Source organism: Perna viridis, chromosome 8, assembly GCF_037379345.1.
Source record: "Perna viridis isolate PV_CMFRI_1.1 ecotype Kerala chromosome 8, ASM3737934v1, whole genome shotgun sequence".
In the NCBI taxonomy this organism is placed as follows: Eukaryota; Metazoa; Mollusca; class Bivalvia; order Mytilida; family Mytilidae; genus Perna; species Perna viridis.
The window spans coordinates 48,715,784-48,739,660 of NC_142452.1; the positions used below are offsets into that span (position 1 = coordinate 48,715,784).

At 32.8% G+C, this 23,877-nt stretch overlaps 1 protein-coding gene across 1 annotated transcript; it reads right to left on the minus strand.

Annotated features, from left to right (window-relative positions):
* Positions 1-1,012: 1,012 nt before the first annotated feature.
* LOC148610816 (palmitoyltransferase ZDHHC17-like) lies at positions 1,013-23,873 on the minus strand. Its single transcript, XM_088596194.1, has 14 exons — positions 23,784-23,873; positions 21,811-22,046; positions 21,036-21,113; positions 20,519-20,589; positions 18,690-18,828; positions 17,739-17,901; positions 16,079-16,204; positions 15,249-15,388; positions 14,805-14,905; positions 7,656-7,937; positions 6,948-7,031; positions 6,053-6,210; positions 4,973-5,118; positions 1,013-3,942 (listed from the first exon to the last, which is right to left on the minus strand). Exons 1-14 carry the CDS (start codon positions 23,838-23,840, stop codon positions 3,774-3,776), a joined length of 1,950 nt encoding a protein of 649 aa, XP_088452320.1. The 5' UTR covers positions 23,841-23,873; the 3' UTR covers positions 1,013-3,773.
* Positions 23,874-23,877: the final 4 nt, after the last annotated feature.

Consider the following 23,877-nt stretch of genomic DNA (forward strand, 5'->3'; position numbering starts at 1 on the left):
TTCATAACTTCCAGAAATAACCATCAAAATTGTGTAAGAATAATCAAGGGAACCAAGGTTACAGCGGTAATCAAAAGAATGTAATCCAGGGACAAAGAACTGACATGGAAAACAGACATACACAACAAAGAACATGAAGTAACAAAAATCATACATAGAAAGTAACGAAAGCAAATGAGCAACTCAGGACTCCACTAAAAACTGGGAGCATGGACCAGGTGCACCGGTAGGGTAAGCTTTTCTAGAAACATCCCCTGAATCGCTCATAAAAAGTCAAGTCCAGGGTAGAAAGGAAAACTATGACACGTTACCTGTAAAGTTTGCCTTTTACAGTTATTGAATTGTCAAATCTAATTAATTTGCACTATGGAAAAAAATGGCTGAAAATTCACATTTTCCTTATATCAGTAGTTAAATAATACCTAATACAAGATGTTTATCTGTTTGTTTTCAGGATGTATTGAATATCATTGAGGCTTGAGGTAAAATAAATGATGTGCCACCCATTGCCTGATTCTTACACAGAATGATACTTAAAACTTATGATACTGTAAATGTTAACATGATTTACTTTGTATGTATTTTTTGTAATTATAAAGCACCAACCAATTCAATATTAGGGTGGTAGAACTGTCATGCAGGATAGAAATTTTCTAGTATTCACAATAATTCTTTTTCATTCTTGTGAACACATCTACATGCACATTTCAATAATAAAAACCATTTAAGCTGTCAAGAAAAATGTTAGTACTGTTTGTAAAAAATTGTCAGAATTCCACATGTATAAAATTGACACTGGGAAACTTAAAGAATAACACCTCATCTGAGTTTTGAAGTCAAGACAGTTTCTGAACAGCCCATGGGCAAGATGTGATGTTCTGACCAAACATTTAAAACTGGTTAGTGATATTACAGTTGATTTGATATAACATTGTCATCTGAAATTGCCAATATTTTACAGTACCCTGAGGAAAAAATTATCAGGCAGCAAGAACAACGAGAAATGATGAAGCTGACTTAAGAAAGTTTTTATTGTTATTAACAATCATAACTATTAACATATTATAAGTACACTTCAAAAAAAGAAGAAGAAAACATTATAGAATACGTTCATGTATGTATATTGCTATGTGTATCTCATTCTTTCTTATAAAGCCCACAAGTCTTGATTGAACAGGTTTAATGAATCTTTTGAAGATGGCTGGTTTATACAGGTTTCTTAAGGGGTTCTAAGTTTCTTTCAAGAGTTTTTAACCTACAGAATGTATAATCAAAAACAATATTAATATTTATATGATTCATATAAAAAGGGTATGTTCAGTAAACATCAAATTCCACCCAATGAAATTGAGGAACTTATTTTTTTTTCATTTCCATGATATACTAAATGAATGTGTTGTTTTTTTGGAAACACAATTTATTGCAGTTCATGCACACAAGTTGCACTTTAGCTGATAATAAAAAAAAAAGATTTTTTTTTAAACCAAATTATCAAAAATAAAAAGCTTAACACTTGTCCCCCTTTGATGGATGTTCAAAAGACCAAAATATAATCAAAATCATAGAACAATGGAAAACAGAAAAACAAAAGGAGTCTTCCTTTATAAAGAAAAACATATTTAGAAAAATAATCAAAACTGCCTAACCATTTTTTGAGTTACAATAGTACATAAAGAAGGAACGAAAATGTAATAAATACATCATTAAATATAAGTGTGAAATACACCTATTTGCATCATGTGTTACCAACTACACATATATACAATATACCTTTACCAAGTGTCAATGTATGGCCACAATTTTAAATGTTGGTTAACAGGAATGACAAACAAAACTTTCCAAGTCTGCAGAAAAAAACTGATATTAGCTGGTTTTTTTTTAAATTTATGCTGACAAAAAAATTTGCATTCATGGGTAGCCGTGAGCTGACATTTTCTTCCCCTAAAAAATACCCTAGTTTCCAGGGGTTTCAATGCAAACCAATCCCATCCAAGTTGTATGATTACCAACACTATATCTGAGTTAGAAAGGACATAAAAATGAATGCAGGTAAAAAGCAAAAATCTACCACCTTCCCCTAAGTTCCCTCTGGTACCTCTTAAAACAGATTTATATGAGAATCAATACTATTCCAGCTGGTTACCAAAGCTCCATCAAAAGATCAAACAATAAAAAAGGAAATACACCAAGGAACAGACAGACATTTTACAATGAAAAACAAGAATGAGATTATATTAAAAAATTATGAAAATCTGTTACATCAATTTATGAGTTATAATATATGTTGACAGACATATAGGATGTTGACAGAGGGATTGTCAGACATACAGGATGTTGACAGACAGATGGAATGTCAGACATACAGGATGTTGACAGACAGATGGACTGACAAACATACAGACATTAGAAATCTTTTGATTGAAGATACTGGGATACAATTAACAGAGTTAGATATTTGCTGACAGTATCCAACAAATCAATAAACTGTGGCCTCAAAAAATGACATTAAAATATTACAACACTATCTGATAAGGATTTCTACTGGAATACAATTGTTACATAGATATCAATCTATAAACTACAAAACTTAACAATGAAACATTAATTCATGTTTACAAGGACTTCACAAAGGTGGATCCAGGACAAGCATGCAAGATGGGCATCCTATGTTTTTTTTCTAAAAAAAACCAACAAAATATTGGTTGAATTGAAAAAAAATCATTGAAGTGTGACATTTTGCCCCCTTTGGTCTGTCAGCGCCCCTCACATTCTTCAGTTATTGAATCCACCCTTGCTTCATTTATTAGAGTCTAAAAGACTTTAACAGAATTACAAATATAAAAAATGAACTAATCAAATTTGATCATTAAAACTTCCATAAAAGAGTATTATGCTTACCATCTTTTATTTACTAGTACTGAGAAACCTATTTAAAATGGTGTACTGTGAACATTAATTTTTTGTGGATGCTAATTTTCATGAGTACTGTCTAGTGAACTTCTTCATGGATATCAATTTTCAGAAAATGGTCAGGGTTTTACAGTATAAAAAATAGATATATTGCTAGTACTGTTTTTCATGCTTTTCTGTCCACCCCGATAATAGCCAAAATTAGTACACAGGGGCAATTATGTTTACAGTATAAAGTTTTGTGTGAATTTTCCAGTACTTTTTCAACCAATATTTAGCTACAAATATCTGCTTTAACCCAATTCCACTTTTAAAGTTCAAAAGAAGGGTTTTAGGCCAAAAAAAATGTGTGTAAGATATGCATACTAATATATTTGTTACTTTCACATGATTTTTAGATCTTTAAAATAAATAAAATTGTTACCAAATAAATAATATAATCAAACCTGTCTTAGTGACAGCGACTGTCTGTATTCAGCAATAGACTGCCTTACTCTTTATTCTTAATTTGAAGAATTGCCATTATTTTGTTTCTGAGGATTTAAAGGTGTGTTTACGTATGTTGAAGACCTTTTAGTGATCTCTGAAAGTATTTGCCATTCTGGATTAAGGTGATATGCTAGCGCATTTAGAGCATTTCACCATACCCATTCTTTTTTTTTCATTCAAAAGATTAAGATAGAAATATCCCTATGTAGTGCATTCTAAGTAAAGTTAATCTGCTTATAAAGACCACCTGTCTAATGTTATCCTTATTTTGCTCACCTTAGACAGGTTTCACTTGTACTATTCAGATACAATAAATGCTGACATTGTAAAAAAAACTTAAGTATTTGATACTAGAGCTCATTTCTACATGAGTATCACACATATTGATAATTTTCTCGTGTAACGTTAAGTCTCATTCTCCGTAAAACATTTTCTGGTTTCCCAGGAACATCATATATATTTGTCCAGTCAATTTTGTTTGGTCGTAACAGTCCAAAACAGTTGAAATCTAGGACATCTATCAGATTATAGAAAACTCCTCGGCTGAAAAAGGAAAAAGAAGAATTCATAAGATAGTGATGAAATACCACATATTGTCTGAAAAGAAGATATAGGAATAAAGTTAAATAACTTAACTAAAGTTAGAAGTGTTCCCAGACAAAAACGACATGTGATATTCTTGTCAATTAAACTTCACCTGAAATTCACATGAATGTCATGATTTTCAGATGAAATTCACTTAAAATTCACATGAAGGTCCAATTCACACAAATTTCATGTGAACCCTTATCACAAAGTTTATTTGCTAAATTAATATAAAATTCATTTGAAAAAGTTTGTCTGTATACAGCATGATTGCATAAGCATCTGAAGCATGAACTAATTCCCATTTTTCTTCCCCAAAAAAGCAATATTTCTGTTTGATTCAGTAATCTGATTCACAACAATATTTTTTGTCATTTTCTAAGCCATTCATTTGAAAGTATTACAAAGAAAACATGTTGTATCACTATGTAATAAATAATGGTAGAAAAAAATAGGGCATTAATGGAACAGTAACCCAGCCATGTAATGGAGAAAAAGGTAATGGAAAATGTTCAAAATGCCCTAAATCAATAACTACATTTTGGATTCTGAAAACTGAATTTAACCAGTGTTTTATGGTACTAAACAACTGTGCAAAGTAAAAAAAATTGATTGATCTGTTCTCAAGTTATCATCTGGAAACCTTCGGGGATGGACAGACAGATGGACATAAACATTTTTGGAAGGTATCACATAATACCAAGCCACTCCATGTGGCAGGGTATAAAAAAGGTGGTGGGGGGGTTCATCCATTCACAAAGAATCTGTGCATGTTCCTTAAAAAATACTGACCATACAGTGATTTGTAGTGAATTAATCTGACCTGTTATGACATTTCTCACCATAGATACAACTCTTACTGGTATCACTATAATAATTGTGACTTTTTGGAAAATTTTAGGTAGTTAATGAAAGCTGACAAAATTTTCACCCCCCAACAAAAAACGATTCTTAGGGAAATACATGAATGTACAAAAATGTTACCCACCTAAATGGACTTTTTGGTCTATGTTTGCATCTATCATCTTCATCTTCACAGTGAACTTGTCTGTTCTCCTTTTCATAATGTTCATGGAAATATTTATAGCGGTGACAATTCAGTCTCTCATTTGTAGTCATAGCTAACCACATAATCTGTAAAATAACAAATTTAATGTAAGTATTTTCGTTCTTGTCAATTTTCAAAATCCAAAATAATTTTAGATTCAAATCAGAACAGGAAGCTGATGTCATATCAGTCAGAAATTGAAAAAACAAGATATGGCATATCTATATAAAGCTTCTGTCAATATGTCAAGTGACTGTGATTGGTAGTTGCCGATAAAAATATAATGAAAAAGTTGTGGCAGGATGAACGATCTAACATACACCAGATCACTATATATATCGCCTGTAAAGTTGTTTGTATGATACTTCTATTTAAATCACAAATTATCATTCCTGCCCTCCTTTAATCAAAAGTGTACAAATTTTCCCATTCCTTATGAACCATGGACAATGTTTCAATCTCTCATACATTTTACCTGGTATAATTATCATCCCTGCCCTGATTTAATCAAATTATCCAAATCCTTATCAACCATGGACAATTCTTTCATCTCTCATACAACTTACCTGGTATAATTATCATCCCTGCACTGATTTTATCAAATTTTCCCATTCCGTATCAGCCAGGACAATTCTTTCATCTCTCTTACAATATACCTGGTATAATTATCATCCCTGCCCTCATTTAATCAAATTTTCCCATTCCTTATTAACCATGGACAATTCTTTCATCTCTCATACAACTTACCTGGTATAATTATCATCCCTGCCCTCATTTAATCAAATTTTCCCATTCCTTATCAGCCATGGACAATTCTTTCATCTCTCATACATTTTATCTGGTATAATTATCATCCCTGCCCTCATTTAATCAAATTTTCCCATTCCTTATCAGCCATGGACAATTCTTTCATCTCTCACACATTTTACCTGGTATAATTATCATCCCTGCCCTCATTTAATCAAATTTTGCCATTCCTTATCAGCCATGGACAATTCTTTCATCTCTCATACAACTAACCTGGTATAGTTGACACAACAGTAACATTCCAACCCAACAGAAATGGAATGCAGCATTCAGAGCTATCCAAGTCACCCATGGACAATTTTTTATCAGTTTGTATGAAACTCCAGTAATTCCTTCCTCGTAGAAATCAAAAGGTGTCACATTCTGCCAATCTATAAAAATAATAAAAATAAAAATAGAAAAATACAATTGATGCTGTGAAGTAGAAAATTTCATGGCAGTTTTTTTTTTTTTTACTTTTTGTTGTAAAACTTCATCACCACAGTCAATTGCCATGCGGTTCCTGGTATTCATTTTTTAAAAACAAAATAATGTTTATTTATTACTTTGTTAAAAAATATCAAAGCATAGTTCAAGATATAAAAAATGGTTCATGTAGACCAGTTTTGTAATATTAGGAAATCTCCATTAGAAATCATGATGCAGTGCTCAGTCAATCTAGATGCCTGATATTAGTGTTCCCATTGGACATGTCATTATTGTTCATAATTCATAGTATTCAGCTGCAACATAATTAATCAATATCGGAAGAAACAAGTAATTTAAACTGTCCTGAATTTTCATAGTGAAGGAACTATAATTAGATCTTAATTAAACCACAACTTTTGGACTTTGGAAAACTATTAAAAGGTCCATTAGTGGGAAAAAGTGTAAAAATTTATGACAGACTAACATTTCTCTTGTTTGCTTATTTATGTACAAAATAAAGGCTGGATATAAAATTGGTTGGGAACAGGGGAGGCAACAACTCTCAAGATTTTTTATTTTCACCTCGGAAGCTAGTAACAGCTCCCAAATGATAGTGTAATTTTGTGAAGTTAGTGCTTATTTTTTTCTTACCATATTTGATTCACAACAGACAGACAGACAGAGTCATAGTAATACTTACACAGGTTACATCCATACAAACACCAGCAAATCATACCAAAGAGAAAAAATAAATATCCTATAAAGTATTTGTGGTTCTTTGCTCCTGAAACATATAAAACAGCATGATGTTAAACTTATGATACTTATCTATATCTCCCATTCTAAGCAAGTGATTAAAAATGCACATGACTTTTCAACCACAGAGCAGTGATTAAATTTCTGCAAGAGTTTTCCTGCCACTTAACATTTTCAAAGTTTTCTACAGATTTCATTGTAGAAAATGATTTTTCTTCATCCTATTCTTGATTTAGATAATTTTTTTCACTCTCTATGGTAAAATTAAGATTTTAACATGCTCGCTAAAGCTTGCATGATGAAAATTTAAATTTTACCATCTGGAGTGGAGAAATAATTTAAACCACTCATTACTAAAGGAAAATCTATATTTTTCCCATTTTTGACGAATTTTTATACCGCTTGACCAGGAGATTAGAAATAATTTAATTCCCAAGGGGATTAAAAAGGCATGTGCAGTAGATTAATTTCATTGGTTCTGTAGATTATTTTCGAATTAAAGGTTTATGAACAAGCATAAACTGCCACAAAGGTGGTTATATGAGCATCACTTTAATACAATTTTAATAAAATTTAATACAATCCTTATAATTTAATTTCTACAACACCATCTACCTGATTCCTACGCAGTCTTGCATTTTACAATACTTACCAACACAATTATCAATCCACGGACAATGGTGATCCATCTTGGCCACACACTTGTTGCAGAAACTGCAATGCTTTGATCTGATTGGTCGATGAATTAAACATGTGCTACAGAACTCCTGTAAAGTCAAGGTTTGTGTCTCAGCTAGATCTAAAATTGTCTGCATTTTCTGTTCCCTACCAGTTTTGATAAAACCAGGATCACATCTCCAAGCCTTCACAAAATTATATGTCAACAACAGGGTATTAATTGTAAATAAAATGTTCAGCTTCATACTTTGTACATCTATTTAAATGTTAAGGAAATAAACTTCAGTAAATTGTTTTGCAGGGCACACCTTGATATGACAGCAGTCCTATTTTGAACAATTGGGGAAAGTCACATTTGAATCCAACTTGCTTATTTACTTTTGTTTAGTTTAAACATATTTTATTTGCATATAAACAAAAGGGATTGAACAAAAGTGAATCACACTTACGAGGTTCTCTCCTAAATACAATATAATATACAATAACAAAATGACATTGAGCATGCATCAACTGTGTATACTTATAACAATCAGTTAAATTTAAAGATAGAAAATAAAGAGAAAGAAATAGAAAAAAAAAAAAAAAAATTGACAGAAAAGTAGTGGTGATGATGATGGTGATGATGGTGGTAGGAGAGTGGGTACACAAAGTAATATCTTACAAGTTATTAGACAACAGAAAATCTCTCAGAATCTTTGATAAAGGCTAGAACGTGCTTCAATAAACTTATGTTTTGATCATATGTTAATTCCAAACTACCACGTGTAAGAAGTTCAACATCTATTGTTAAAGTATCAGGAATCCAGTTAATGTGGTTTAAAAGGCGTGCTCTTATTTCATCATATAACGGACAATGAAAAAAGAAGTGATTAACATCTTCCATTCTTCCGCATCTACAAAAAGGTGCATCCACTATATTCATTCTGTGCAAGTCATGCTTTAAGGAAGATACAGAATGTCTTAGCTGGGTCAGAATAATATTTAGTTTCCGTGGACCAAAAGAAAAATGCTTTGGAACTTGCAAGATATTTGTATTACTTTAAAAAGCGGGCTTGAACTTAGAAATTGCATCTAGTTCTCTCGTGCAGATATCGAGTTTATTCCATTCTTTAATTGTAGAAGGAAAAAACGACTCGCTTGTCACAGATAGTCTACAAAAAGGCTGCATAATGTCATTTCCATTTCTAAGTGGGTAATTTGTAAGTGACTGGATTTTAGGTGGAATTAGATCGCATAGGTATGCAGGTGCATTTTTATGTTCGATATTATACATCATGTTTAACTTTCTCCTATTACGTCTCACTTCTAATTTTTCCCAACCAGTTTCTCCGTAGAGTTTTTCTGAGTTGGTGAAGATAGGTAAACCTGTCACTATTCTAGCAGCTTCCAATTGAAGTCTTTCTAATTTAGACGAAAGACAAACCCCACAATTATCCCAGACTTCAGGAGCATATTCTAGTATGGGTCTAATGTAAACTAAGTATAATTTCTCTAATGTATTACGGTTAAGTTGGTATTTTAGCTTTCGCAAGATATTCAAGTGTTTTTTAACACTAGTTACAACGTTTTCAATGTGATCGTTCCATTTAGCATTGCTACTAAATGTAACACCAAGATGTTTGTGACAATCTGTGATTGGAACGCTTGTACCGTTTAAGGAGAAATTAAAATCAGGCTTTTCGATGTTTGAAAATACCATAATCTCAGTTTTGTCCGGATTAAATGACATAAGCCATTTGTTTGACCATTTGTCCAGTTCCACCAAATCATGACTGATAACAGAAAATATCTGCTCTCTATCAGAGTCAGAGTAACTGAAAGAAGTGTCATCTGCATACCGTCTGCACAGAGATGTCAAATTCCCTGCAATATCGTTTATGTATATTATAAAAAGGAGAGGACCGAGGACCGAGCCTTGAGGAACTCCAGCCGACAGAGAGCAGCTGTTAGAGGATGATGTGTTTAGAATCACCTTTTGACGTCTATCTAATAAATAACTTTTAAACCAGTTAACAAGATTTCCTGATATACCATACGAATCTAGCTTACACATAAGACCTTTATGCCAGACTTTATCAAAAGCTTTGGAAAAATCGCAAAAAACAAAACAGTTAATTTCTTTTTTCTCAAGTGAATTTAGGATGTTACTATAAATTTCAAGTAGTTGGTGGACAGTCGAATGTTTTGGAAGAAAACCAGATTGATATTTGTAGATGAGATTGTTGCTGTGAAGATGGTTGTACACATATTTGAAAATTATTCTTTCCATTACTTTTCCAACACAACTTATTAATGATATGGGTCTATAATTGGATGGTAAAGATGTATCACCCTTCTTGAAGAGAGCAGTCACATTTGCCAATTTCCAACTAGTAGGAAATTTGCATTGCTGAATAGATTTATTAAAAATTTTCTGCAATGGGAGAGCGATTTTATCAGGACACAGCTGAAGCATTTTATGACTGATAACATCGGGTCCAGATGCTTTATTTGGTTTTAGAACCTTAATAATATCAATAATTTCAGACTCTTCTATATGTACGTCCGATAATTTATGATTTGTTCGGTTTTGAAATTCCGGGACTTGATGATTTTCTTCATCCAATTTAGTGATTGAACAGAAATATTTATTTAGTAATGCACACTTCTCGTCATCTGCATATGCTATATCATTTAAATCCTGATCGTTTATAATATTCTGAAGTGGGGGTATAGAGTTGGAACCTTTGTTTGACTTAATCAACATTTTCATTATTTTCCAGTACGCTTTGGGGTTGTTAACATTTTCTAAAATGAAATTGTCCAAATTACTTTCGAATTTTTCTTTTGCTGATTTTTTAAGATTATTAACTCTATTTCTCTGCCTCTTGTACTTAAGAATGTCATCGTCGGTTTTTGATTTTAATGCCCTTTTCCGTAAACGGTCACGTTTTCTTATTTCCCTTCTTAATTCGTTATTAAACCACGATTTGTCATTTCGTCTGATGGTAACTTCCCTAGTTGGAATGGACCTCCCCGCGACGGCCAGAAATGTTTCTGTAAATATATCAGTCATTTGATCTACATCTGTACCGTCGGGAAGGAGGGCATTCCAATCCAGAGCCTGTAAATCAGCTGAAAACTTTTCTTTATTCGTTTTATCATACAACCAAATATGTCTCTTAAAGGCTACGGATTCTTTATGTGGGCACAGTAGGTATACTACAGCTGCATCGTGGTCCGATATTGATCTCGGAACATCAAAAACATCAGAAAAGCTGTACGACAATGTATCACTAATAAGTATAGGGTCTAATAAAGATTTACGTTGGTCAGTTACTCTTGTTGCTTTCTTGATCACATTAGTGAGATTAAACAGATTCATTGTGTCGAGAAGTCTATTATTTTCTCTGACAAGTAAATCCGTATTCAAATCTCCACAGATCACTAAACCGTGAGTGTATAGGTAACTTGTACCTATCGAGTGGTTCAAGCGCGTGTAAAATTCCGAATCTGTACCTGGTGGACGATAAACATTACATAATAGAAATTTTTGACCCTTTGCAATAATTTCGACCCAGATAGTTTCATCAACATCATTTTCCAACATATTCATTCGTTTTACATGGATATTTTCCTTGGTTAATATCAAGATACCGCCACCGAACGCATTTCTATCTTTTCGATGAATGGATTTAGAAAATGATTCTAAATGGATTTCTTCGTCCTTAATGTTTGGATCTAAGTGTGTTTCTGTGATGGCAATAATATCAAAATCTTCACAAAACAAGTTTAAGAAATTAAGTTTGTTTCTGATACTTCGGATATTGATGTTACATATCGCTAGTGAGTTGTCGGTGACCGATGACCTAGTAGATGATCCTGGACCAGGGTTCATCTCTATGTTACCGATGATCAAAATAAAATGGAGTACAAAAAGCAGAAAAACAATGTCAATATTAGGATTAACTGACTGCAGGATGGACAGATTGACGACGAGAAATGTACATTTTAGATTAATACACAACAATTCAAAGAAGGTGGATTTTGACGGTTTTAGTGGCCCAGATTTGACAAATCTTCTGTTGTTGAATATACCAATGGCTGCCCTGTAAGTACTAAGGTCACTACCCATCATCTAATACAGGGACAGATATAAGGTAAGTTACCTCAGTACAGCCATGGTTATAAAGTGTAACCCGTATCAAATCATCATCACCAAGAGAAAAGATAAACAGATATAAAAATGTACAAAGAGAAACAATATAAAACACAAGATATGGAGACATATACAGGTAAAAGACAAATATCATTTCATTGGGGAATTTAGGGATCATTTTGAGAGATTTTCACGAACACAGAAATGCATTAAAATATGGTAAATCATAAAAGCTGAAAATTTGTATAACTACATGTACTTGTATTTAGTAAATTTAGATATAAAGCATCATTCTAAATAATTGCAGAGATATATCCATCACAATGCACATCGTACCCATTGGATGGTTTTGTCAGGATTGACAGATCCGCAGAACTGCAACAGCAGAGGTCTAGGACATGTGTTACAGTTCTTCAGGCCTAGCAGCAATCCAAAATCAAAACAAAGTACAAAATACATTACGATGGAAAATACATAAACTACAATATAAAAATATATTTTAGAATAATTCTGAACACGGACTACAGTAACTACAAAACACAAACAAAATGAATTATTCGGGTATCATGAGTAATTTTGAATGCAATACCATGATATTTTGAATTCAAATGACATTATATTTCATTCATACACATCAAGCAGCATTTGTTTTGATTTTAAATAGCAGAAATGAATGATATACACTTGGTACTTATTATATACAATATATTAAATAACTACTGTTTTTTTAACAGTGTCTACAAGCAAGATATTGGTATTAAGATTATAAAACCTGGTTAATGAAATTATTCCAAAACGAAATCAACTACTTTTTGATTCGCCGGAAAAGTTTTAACTCTTGAAATCGTTTTTATAATTAATCATAAAGTCCAGAGAATTTATGAAGTTGTCGAGGAAAAACAATGAGAAAATGAACATCTTTTAATCACACATGTGAAATTTTCTAGTCAAGGTAAGTGGTCTATTCTAAATTTAGCAACAGGAAAAACCCTATGGTGGAACAGGTGAGTATCAATAACCAGGTAACAATAACAATGAGAGATCACGTGTTTCACTTTGACGTGGATATTTTAGAACCCAATACACAGTTCTAATATTATAACATAAAGAGTACACAGACAAAGAAAGTATTTGGTTGACAGTTATGAATTGTTAATTTGGCAAAAGTTTATTAAGTTTCTACAAATTTATTGTTTATATTCTACACCATCATTGCTGTTCTGGTCATCATTCCAGACACTTTATGACGGTGGTTGCTCCCGGATCCTTCGCTCTAGGTTGGAGATATCGTCATGACAGTTTATAATAAGCTTTGTACTATCTTCTGTACGCTTGACAAATATTCTGCCATCGAAGGTCCAGTAGGCCTCTATCTGATTGTCATTTTTAAGCTTGGCAATCCTCTTGACTAGACTTGTTCTGAACTGCGTCAAATTTTCAGAAATGAATGTACCGTTAGAGTCATTTTTCAGTGCCTTTTTATTGGAGTACACCAGATGCCTAGTCCTATAGGATATGAATCTGACAATCACCTGCGATTTACCATTGCGCACTTTACCGATGACGTGTGTCCGACCTATGTCCTGAAGTTGGATGTTCAGCTTCATTTTCTGGTTGCATATATCTAATATGAGTTGGTCGGTATTTACTGGATGTGCGATTTTTCCGTCATCACCAATGGGCACGGGTACATTGTGAAATCGGAGGCTTGTTCTACGGGAATACTGTTCTTGGTTTTCCAATCTATATTCCAAGTCAGCTATTTTCTGATACAAAGCATCAATGTCCCTTTCGCGCTCCTTGACAGCAGTAATACTCTCCCTTGTCACCCTTTCAAGATGGGAGATTTCTATAAACTGCTTGCAAATTTTAGTCTCATTGTGTTTAATATCAGCGCTTTGTTTCGCTAGTTCTTCTCGCAGTGATTTTGTTTCTGCTTGTACCCGTTCATTTACTTGTTGCTCAATCATGGTTGATAATGACTGGCCGATTTTACTGGCTAACACAGGGATGATAGAGTCAAGCACCTCGGGACTAGATAATATCTCTAGGACTTTGTCAGCGAGGTTTTTCTGAGCGGCTAATTGCTTCTTTGTAAGTGGTTTCAGCTCTGTCATATCACCAAAGGAGTTGCGTCTCCGGATTTGTCGCTGTGTCTGCTTTTCTGTTGCAGGCAAACCTTCGGGACTTTCTGGACTAGGCCGTTTGTTATTTGTAGGGTCAGTAGAATCAAGAGAATCGAAACCAGTAGTCGAAGTTGGGTTGGGCTGTGACTGTGTAATGAAAGGCGGATCATGTATGGGGGCGTCCATGTTTGTTTATGTTTTTGTTATTGTTGTTGTTGCTTGTGAGTCCGAGCTCACTATCGAGTTCACTTCAAAAAGTTAGTGTATCAAACAATCACTAAATCAGCTGAATATCAATTGTAATGTACATCTACATTAGTATTAATGTTACAGAAAGTTTCTTTATGTAGCATTCATGTTTTCCAGCTTAAATCCCGAAAATTCCGACGGATATTTTTCAACCTACCATGTCCTGTTTACTTTTGTTACTTTGTATGCATTCAAACATAAATCAAGACTTACATTAATTCCAATGTTATGATGTTGTAGGAAATATTAAAAGTCATTATTGAAGATCTTCAGAACTTTTTAGCTTAGAAAGTTTTTTATGATCAGTATGTAATGTGTCATTTAATGCAGAATGGTTTAAGTAGAGGGTTTAAGCAGGAAAGAAGTACATTTCTTCTGCAGAAATGATTGATACTTGGAACTTTACATCCTATTATGGAAGGTATTTTATGCATTTCAATTAAAGAGACCAAGTCCAGCTTAAAGAGTTGGAATTTATATTTTTCTGTGGATTTGTTGTGTAATAAGTAGGAATAAAACCCTAGGGTAAACTAAGTAAGTTACAGAAGGCCATAAGCAGCATTACAAAATTCTCATGGCAAATAATTGGCAACATTTTTCAAAAGGATACAAGGCATACAGTAGAAAAACCATGTATAATACATCCAGACCTTGGTAGCTAGATATAGCGGCAGTGGTATTATATTCATCGTTCTCTCATCAAAGAAAAATCTGCAATAAAAAAAACAAAACAATATTATACCTTGGTAACCAGAGGCCGAGGTAATTCTATTGATTCTTATATTTTATTTTTTGCTGTGATAATATAGCACCAAATCTGCACTAAAATACCTCAATCAAACAACCAATCAGCAATAGATTGTAATTCTAGGACCAAGAAACATGTGTGCTTAAGCCCATTCCTATCAATCATTTTCTTCCTTCTTTTTTTGGCTTACATACTGTTTTTGTTATCATCAGTACTACAAAGTTATGTAGTTTTTCAATCATAAATGGGAATGCATTTGTAGACAGTCAAAAAATCGTTATCATTTCCTTTACAAATATTTCTTACGTTTTAACAAAAATATAACCTCCTGCTGCCAGTAGTGCATATACTATTTTTGTGTAGACAGGAGCTGTCATTTCAGGTATATAGCCAATCACAAACAATGCAATAAATGGAAACACCCACATCACATGCCTTCTTGTTTCCTGGAAGACAAAATGAAAGGTCAATGTCACTGTTATTAAAAATAAAGTGTTAAATATGAAATTTGATTTTAACAACATTACTTTAACTTGTCTGCATAAATTTAGTTGAATAATTTAAATAGTGTCAAAGAGGTAAAAAAGTATTGATGAAATCACGACTTCAACACAGTTTATACCATAGATATTCTTTGTACTTATCAATGCAATTTTAAACAAATGTCAATTTTAATTTTATGATATCAAGAAAATTAATTCAGAATTTTTTATAAGAAAAATCCTTAATGTTCAACTAATTTAGACAACAATTCTGAAACTTTTTTTGCCAACAACAAATACATACATCATTTACTAACTTCTAGAATGTAATCCAAGTTTTAAAAGTTTTATTCTTGCAAAGACAAAAGTAAACTTTAGTGATCAAGCTCCACATCTAATATGGCATCATACAAAGATTTTTAAAAGACCAAAGACAATGGATGAATAAAATTGGAACATTTAATTTTTTTTTTACCATGAATCATTTACGTCACAGATGTAATAAGCTTTGTAACGATGACCCTAATGACCTTGATAAACAGCACATGGCTTTAATATTATAAATTTTTTCAAAATTTATATCAGAATTTACATAATTTATAGACTCCAGTTTATCATTTTGTGAACAATAGTGAACTAGTTCATCCAATATACCTTGTTTCTGTAGTATCGAGAGAGGCAATTACTCTTAGAGGTATCTTGTTGTTCTACTGCCATACGTAACTTCCTGACTACAGCTGGTAACTTAGCAGCAACTGCCATGTCTATTGGAGTTTGTCCCTGCAATAAAAATGAATAATCATCTGAAATAAACATTGATTTTTGTCATTATAAAAAAACAATGAAACCTGTCTAAATAGAACCCCTTTTGGACATTTAAATTTTAAAAAGTATCTGGTTCAGACAGGTTTTTGGGTGATTCAGGGTTTGGTCTAAACAGATTTCACTATAGAAAAGGGAATTAAAACTGAATGATAGTGGTAATCATTAGACAATATAGCTTTTTTGGCAGAAACTTAATTTTTCTTTGAATGGATTTATCTGTGGACATAATTACTTCCCTTAAATGCCCAGTTTTAATTACAATTACACAATACAATGAAATTTGTCCTAAATAAACAAAAACCCTGTCTAAACAAGACACTTTTTAAAGTCCCCTCACATCAATTTTTCTGCCCATATTTTTTTCTTAGACCTAAACAAATCAGCATGTGAAGTTTCATTTGATTCTGTTGACTCACAATAGGGATTCTGCATGGTTTTCTCAGAGATTAGGTGTTAAGTAGCACTCCATCCAAGAATCATGCATAATATGATTTATGGTTGGAAAGCCTACATATTTTTCATTTTCATGTTTTTTTTTTAATGTTTTGGTAAACAGAAATTAACAGGTGTTTTTTCATATAACCCCTGTCCATAGGAGATAAAAAGAATATAGAATGTACTGTAGAATTCAAAATAAGGGAGATAACTCTGTAAAGGACACTAAAATAAAATGGAAACTGTTGAATTTTATTGTGGATTACCTCATAACAGCAGACAGACTGGAATGAATAATTATACATTTCATAATATAGACCTATAGAGCAACTTAATAACCAAAAATAAAAATCTATAGCCTTTTTTTGGAGGTGTATCACATTTTACAGAATTTGCATGATTCCTACAAAGACTGCAAAGTTTGTTCTGAACCTGGGTTTGGCTGTACACGAAATCTTTGATGAATTTCAATACAATACTCTGAAGTATTCTTAATTACTAAGAGAAAAAAATAGCTTGCTTCCTCCTACCAGCAAGATAAAAACAGGGCAGGTAGGGAAATGTTTTATTTTTCAAACGAAAATTACATTCAGTGAATGGGGAAACAATCTAGACATTAATAGTGCTTGGGCCGAAATTGCTACAAAATGTTTACATGTATATCATCTAGCATCCAAGAAATCATCCCCTGCATAATTTTGGGCAGCTTGCTACTTAGTCATAATCTGTAAGAATCTGGCATTTTTGGTGTAACATGGTATGAAAAAACCCACCATATAGAAATTTTAATTGTACTATTTGCAAAAAAAACCAAAAAAAAAAACCAAAAAAAAAACAAAACTGGGTTATAATATCATTAAACATTTTAACTCTATTTTTCTAACGTGCTATTGAAAAAATTCTGAGCAAATCCAGTGATGCAGAGGTCAAATAATAGCCTTTTCAAATTAACAAAGCTTGTATAGTAAGAATGGTGGGGTTTAGATATACATGTTTCTGACTTTTCCTATTTTGTCTGATTCTTACAAAACTTTACACTTAAGAAAATACCAACCTTGTTATTTTGGACATCTATTTGAACATTAGCATCCATCAACAATTTAATTGCACAGGTATTTCCTGTAATACAGGCATAATGCAGTGGGGTGTTTCCAAACATATTCTCTCGCTTATTAATGCCAGCACCAAATGTTAACAGCATCCTTGTAGGGTCATACCTGAAGTCATAAGTCATATTGTGGTGAACAGTAATTTCAGGAAAAAAGCATTCCCAATAACTTTTAAAAGTCATCAACACATATAAAGCCCTTTTCACAAGGAATATAACTGGCAGGAAAATTGTTTTACACAAGTTTAATACTATATTTAACTTTTAGAAAAGATCAGTGACCCAGATTTTCATTTATGAATTTGAAAGTTTGTCAGATATTTTCTTTTTTAAAAATCAATAAAAATTCAATTAAGCAAATTTCTAACCATTCCAAAAATAAACCAAAAATGCCCTATGAAATTCATATACAATCTTGTAAAATTTACAAATATGAAAGAGGCTCAAATATTTCAAAGTCAAGTTCAGTGACCTGCATTATCTAATGAAAGTTTTATGTATATCCATTGGACATCATATCTGAGCAAAAAGGAAATCTTAAGCCAAAATATTATATTGCTTCTTCAACTGCTATTTTATTATTATAAGTTGTAACATATTCATACGAAAAATAAGGATTAAAAAAGTGGTAGTTCAAGGTCCAGGACGCTCAATTTCTGATCTAGGACCTATGAATTCTTATTTATCTAGGTCCTTGGCACCATTTCACAAAGCTGCAGCACTAGTAAGACTTACTTACACTTAAATCATGGAACTTACATGCACATAAGTCTTACATAAGTTTAAGGAACTTTACCATCACTTTAATGAGGACTGTCAGTTTTCCTCATGTGGATCACTGATTTGGAGTAGTCCAAGATTTTCATCTCTCAGAACCCCAGTATAAGTAAAACCTACCCAAATACTCTGTGAGCAGCATACATCAGAGGAGTCATACCATTCTTGTCTACCATGTCTACATCATTGCCTTTAGCTATAAGGTAGGCAAGAATAGCTGTATGTCCAAACTGAGCTGCCAAGTGGACGCATCTACAACCTGGAAAAAAAAATATGGCAAATTTTGCATTTGATATAAAAAAACATGTCCCCTTTTTGTTGTAAAACCCCTATGAGCAAAATTTACAAGACTATTACCTGAATATAATAGTTCAAGACTATTATCTGAATATAATAGCATTAAAACCTATGATTTTTCTACACTGTATACTTCTATTCCCCATACTCAGTTAAAATCCCGACTTAAAAACATTAAAAATTGTTGTTTTTTCAAAAAAAAAGATGGTACACCTAGATACAAATATATAGTTCTTGGTAGAGATTCCTCATACTTTGTAAGAAATAATTCCAAATCATCTTCCAAATATACAGAGGAAGATGTTTACAAAATGCTGGAATTTTTAATCAACAACATATTTGTTCAGTGTGGTGGACGAGTTTTTCAACAAACGGTTGGCATTCCAATGGGAACAAATTGTGCTCCTTTAATTGCTGACCTATTCCCTCACTCTTATGAGGCTGATTTTATAGCTGATCTGATCCGAAAGAAAGAATATAGTTTAGCTAGATCCTTTAATATCAGTTTCCACTATATAGATGACGTATTATCTTTAAACAATCCTAATTTCGGGGATTTGATACATCAGATCTACCCCAAAGAACTTGAAATAAAGGATACTACAGACACTGTGAAGTTGGCCTCATATCTTGACCTACACTTAGAAATTGATGGTAAAGGAAAACTATTGACGGAATTTACAACAAACATGATGACTTTTCATTCAGAATTGTCAACTTTCCTTTCATCTGTGGCAACATCCCTTCAGCACTTGCGTATGGGGTGTTCATATCACAACTCATACATTATGCCAGAGCTTGCCGAAACTACACAGACTTTTTGTATCGCACTAGAACTCTAACAAATAGGCTTCTGGAACAGGGTTATGTTGCTACAAGATTGAAGTCATCACTACAGAAGTTTTATGGTCGTCATCATGAACTCGTGGATCGTTATGGTGCATCCATCTGCACCATGAAAACTGATTTATTCAACGGGTCATAGTTTTCCTTTCCTCGTTTGTCTACCCTGGACTTGACTTTTTATGAGCAACTCAGCGGATGTTTCTAGAAAAGTAGAGGACGCTTACCCTACCTTTGCACCTGGTCCATGCTCCCAGTTTTTAGTGGAGTCCGAGTTTCTCATTCGCTTTTGTTATTTTGTACATATGATTTTAGTTACTTTATGTTCTTTGTTGTGTATGTCTGTTTTCCATGTCTGGTCTTTGTCCCTGGATCACATTCTTTTGATTACCACTATATAACCTTTGTTCCCTTGATTACTCTCTTACAAATCTGTTTGACAATGAATTTCATATTTAAGATTATAAAATTGAAATAAAGAGTATGACACCGCTGAGAGTGGTAGACACAGCCACTGGCAGCTGAAAAGTTTTGAATAACTGATGGACTGACAGGTCAAATCATAATGAGAGTAGGACATTAAAATATGCATACTAATATTCTCTTTTTCTGATAAAAGTATATGGGTCATATTCAATTTTAATGCAGAATTGTGAACATAACCCTTTGCCTGTACTCTGCATTAAATGAAACACTCATTACCTACAGTATTACTGTATAAAGAACAGTTTCTAATTATAGAAGGCATTTAATTTCATTATATGTATATAGTCCTTTAATTCAGAGGCATTTACGAAATCTATACAAACCTTCTCCATCCAGTAGCGTAGGGTCAGCACCAAAAGACATTAGGAGGACCACTGTAGAGAGGTGTCCTTGTCTGAAACAAATTTGGTAAAAATTAATTTTCTTTTCTCAAAAAGAGATTTAAATTTGCATGAAATGTTTTAACTTTTAAGAACAAATTTCTTTGAGTCACTTTTCTACAATTTTGATTGGTAAAAAATTCTCTCCCTTTGTTTTCATTGTGTATGTATTGTTACATATACCAGTGACTTTTCCCGTCAAAGGACACTTATACATGTACAATTTGGATATAAACAAGTTATACATAGAATTCAATAGCATGAATTTACATCAAACAATATCTTTTCAAATTTACTTCAAAAATAATGGTGTGTAATGCTTTATGATGTAGGATACTGTTACATGTAAAAAATATTTTTTCCCTATGGTTTGCCCCTCAAGTGAGGAAAGTGGTGTTGGATATACATGTTTACAGATGTGGTTTCTAATATTTGTTACAAAAGTGCATGACTTACTTACCTTGTAGCCCAGTGTAATGGGGTTGAGTTTAGATCTCCACCAATTCTATCAACGACTGCCCCTCTGTCTATAAGATATCTGTATTTAAACAGAATATAGATTAATTGCATGTAGCACAAAATGTCAGTGATAAAACTGACAATAGATTGGAAATTTAGTACAGTACTTTTAGAGTGGAAGTAAATATATTTTTTGTCTTAAAAAATATTTTTATACTTTGTTTTGCATTCAAGATGTAAGAGCTTTCCACTCACAATACAAAAGAGATTAATTGGGTTATTGCCATTGGTCAAAACAGTTGGTCTATATAACTTTAAAAAATTCAGGAAGTAAATTACCCATTCAAAATGAAATACATTTTTCTGCAGAGACCTAATATCTTGAAACAAAATTGTAGATGTATTTGTAAATGCCTTCTTTTGTTTACTTTATATGTATCATAATTCAAAGGATTTGTTTTTTTTTCAAGTATGGCACAAAAAAAAAACCAGAAAATAACTTTACAGTTTGGGGTTCACACTACTGGGTGGTTTAGCGAAATAATCGCACTGAGGTCGCTCACTTATAGAAATAAACATGTAAAATATAAATATGTAACAGTATGTACTTTTACCCTACTGGTGCACCCCATCTTCGCTCCCAGTTTTTAATAGAATCCAAGTTGCTCATTTAATTTAGTTCCTATTTGCATGTTTTTTTTTTATTTCAGGAAAAAGGGAATGAGAACTTTGGAACACTTCCTAACAATGTCAAATACATTTAGATATTTCTTTACCTAATTATTTCAGTTCTGTTATTAATAGAAGCCCAGTGTAGTAAACTGACATTCTCTGAGTCCATTTCATTAACATCTGTTCCTCTGTCCACCAGCTCTTGAACTCTATCAAAGACACCATACTGCACAGCCTTGACAATCCCATAGGACTTTGGATCTTCAGCTTGAGCTTGTGGCTGGTTAGCTGATTGGAGAGGAACAGCAGAATCAACTCTATTTAATCCATCATCTTCATTCTGAAAAACAAATTCTAATATTGCAAGGAAACAGAAACTTGATTTGATTATTACAAAGAATTTTTAAATGATACAATTGTGTTATAGAAGCAATTCAGATATTTTCATGTTCAGAGTCCTATTTTCACTTAACCATTACCGTTCTTGTAGCCTTCTAATATGATATCCTTTCTTTGTCTAGTAGCGAGCATCCTGAAGTGGTGAGAGCTGTATGGCAATTACCATGTACATTATACATGTATCTTTATTCAGGTTACAGACCACCAATTCAACCAATGAGCATTTGGAACATACGCAAAAATAGTCCTATGCAGAAATTACCCCCTGTTCCTCATAGTGCTGTGAAAAAAGTTCTCATTTTATTTTAAAAATTTAAACAGTTTCTGAAAGGAAAAATATTTCTGTACATTTTATAGGTGCATTTTGCTTCTTGTGATGTGAAGTCTAATCTCCATAATGATTTCTAAATATACCCTTATTTTGTGAAAACACTGGGATTTCCCATGGTATTTATAGACCCTTCACTTCCGGTGACCAGTACTGCACTGCAAGTCTGCTAACCCCACATGCCATTCTGAGGATTGTGAGCTGACATATGTAGAATCATGCTGATAAATAGTCCTCTGCAGGTTAAAGTTAAGTCCAGAGAAGAAATTGAATATTGTAAATTAGCATAGAAGCCTATGGGAAGTAGAATTAGTGGTTTCTAGCCTTCACTTAAGGTTCCCCAATATACCAATGAAAATTAAGTCATGTCCAGGAAGTAACAAAAAAGGGACTGTTCTTACAGACAAAATTTCACATTTTCTTCAGTCAAAGAAATTAAAACTCTTGATTGAAGATAATATCTCAGTAAAACTAAATTAATCTTTTTAGATAGTCATGAGGTCTTTTCTATTTTTTTCTCTAATTAAAATAAATGAATAGTTTAAAAAGTTTGGGAAAAGTTATATATCTTTTTCCACAACTGAGTCCACTGATCAGTTCAATTGGCTGTTCATGAACATAAACAGCCTCAGAAAAAATATAGCTTTGATCATATCATTCAAATTGAACCATACATTGCACATTGTAGCTTTTCTAAGATAGAAAACACATTCAGTGTTTTCTTGAAATTCATCAGTTGCATAAAAATCTTTCGTGTGTATTTGTTTACCTTTACATCATGTGTAAAATATTCCTGTCTTCAAAGGGAAACTGTTCTGGAACATGAACAAACTTTTATAAAAAAAAAAAGGATTATGCTGGAGCTGCTCATGATGGTAAAATGACCATTTCCAGTTGATGAAATTCACAGTGCTTGCTTTTATAGGCATAATATAAAACTGTAAACCAGTTTCCACCAGATTAGAACTAAATGGTGAATGTAAAAGTTGTCTATTGACGTAGTTGTTATGACTCCCTATTTTACAATTTCAAAGCTGACTAAGACTAAGAGTAAGACTATAGTAAGAGTTTATACTAAAATGGTCCATATCGATGTATGAGGTGAATGTAATTTTTGTAGGGTATAAATAAACCTCGTTGCACAAGATAAACTTAAACTAAGCTATTTAAAGCGGTTGGACAGATGACTTTGGCTTAAATATTTCTTTGAATAATTGATGGAGTAAAAATGGGCGTCATAGTAACGCGTGTCTAAACTTGTGATTCTGGGGGTGAAATCGACTCATGAAGTACTATCGTAAAATAGAAACAAAGAGATGTTTGAAAAAAAACAATAATCTTCACACAAACCTGCTGCATTAGAGGCTGCATGGGATTGCAAGAGGGGTCTGCTTCTGGCTCCATCATTTTGCAATTCCGAGCGGAAATGCTGAGAAGGGAGTAA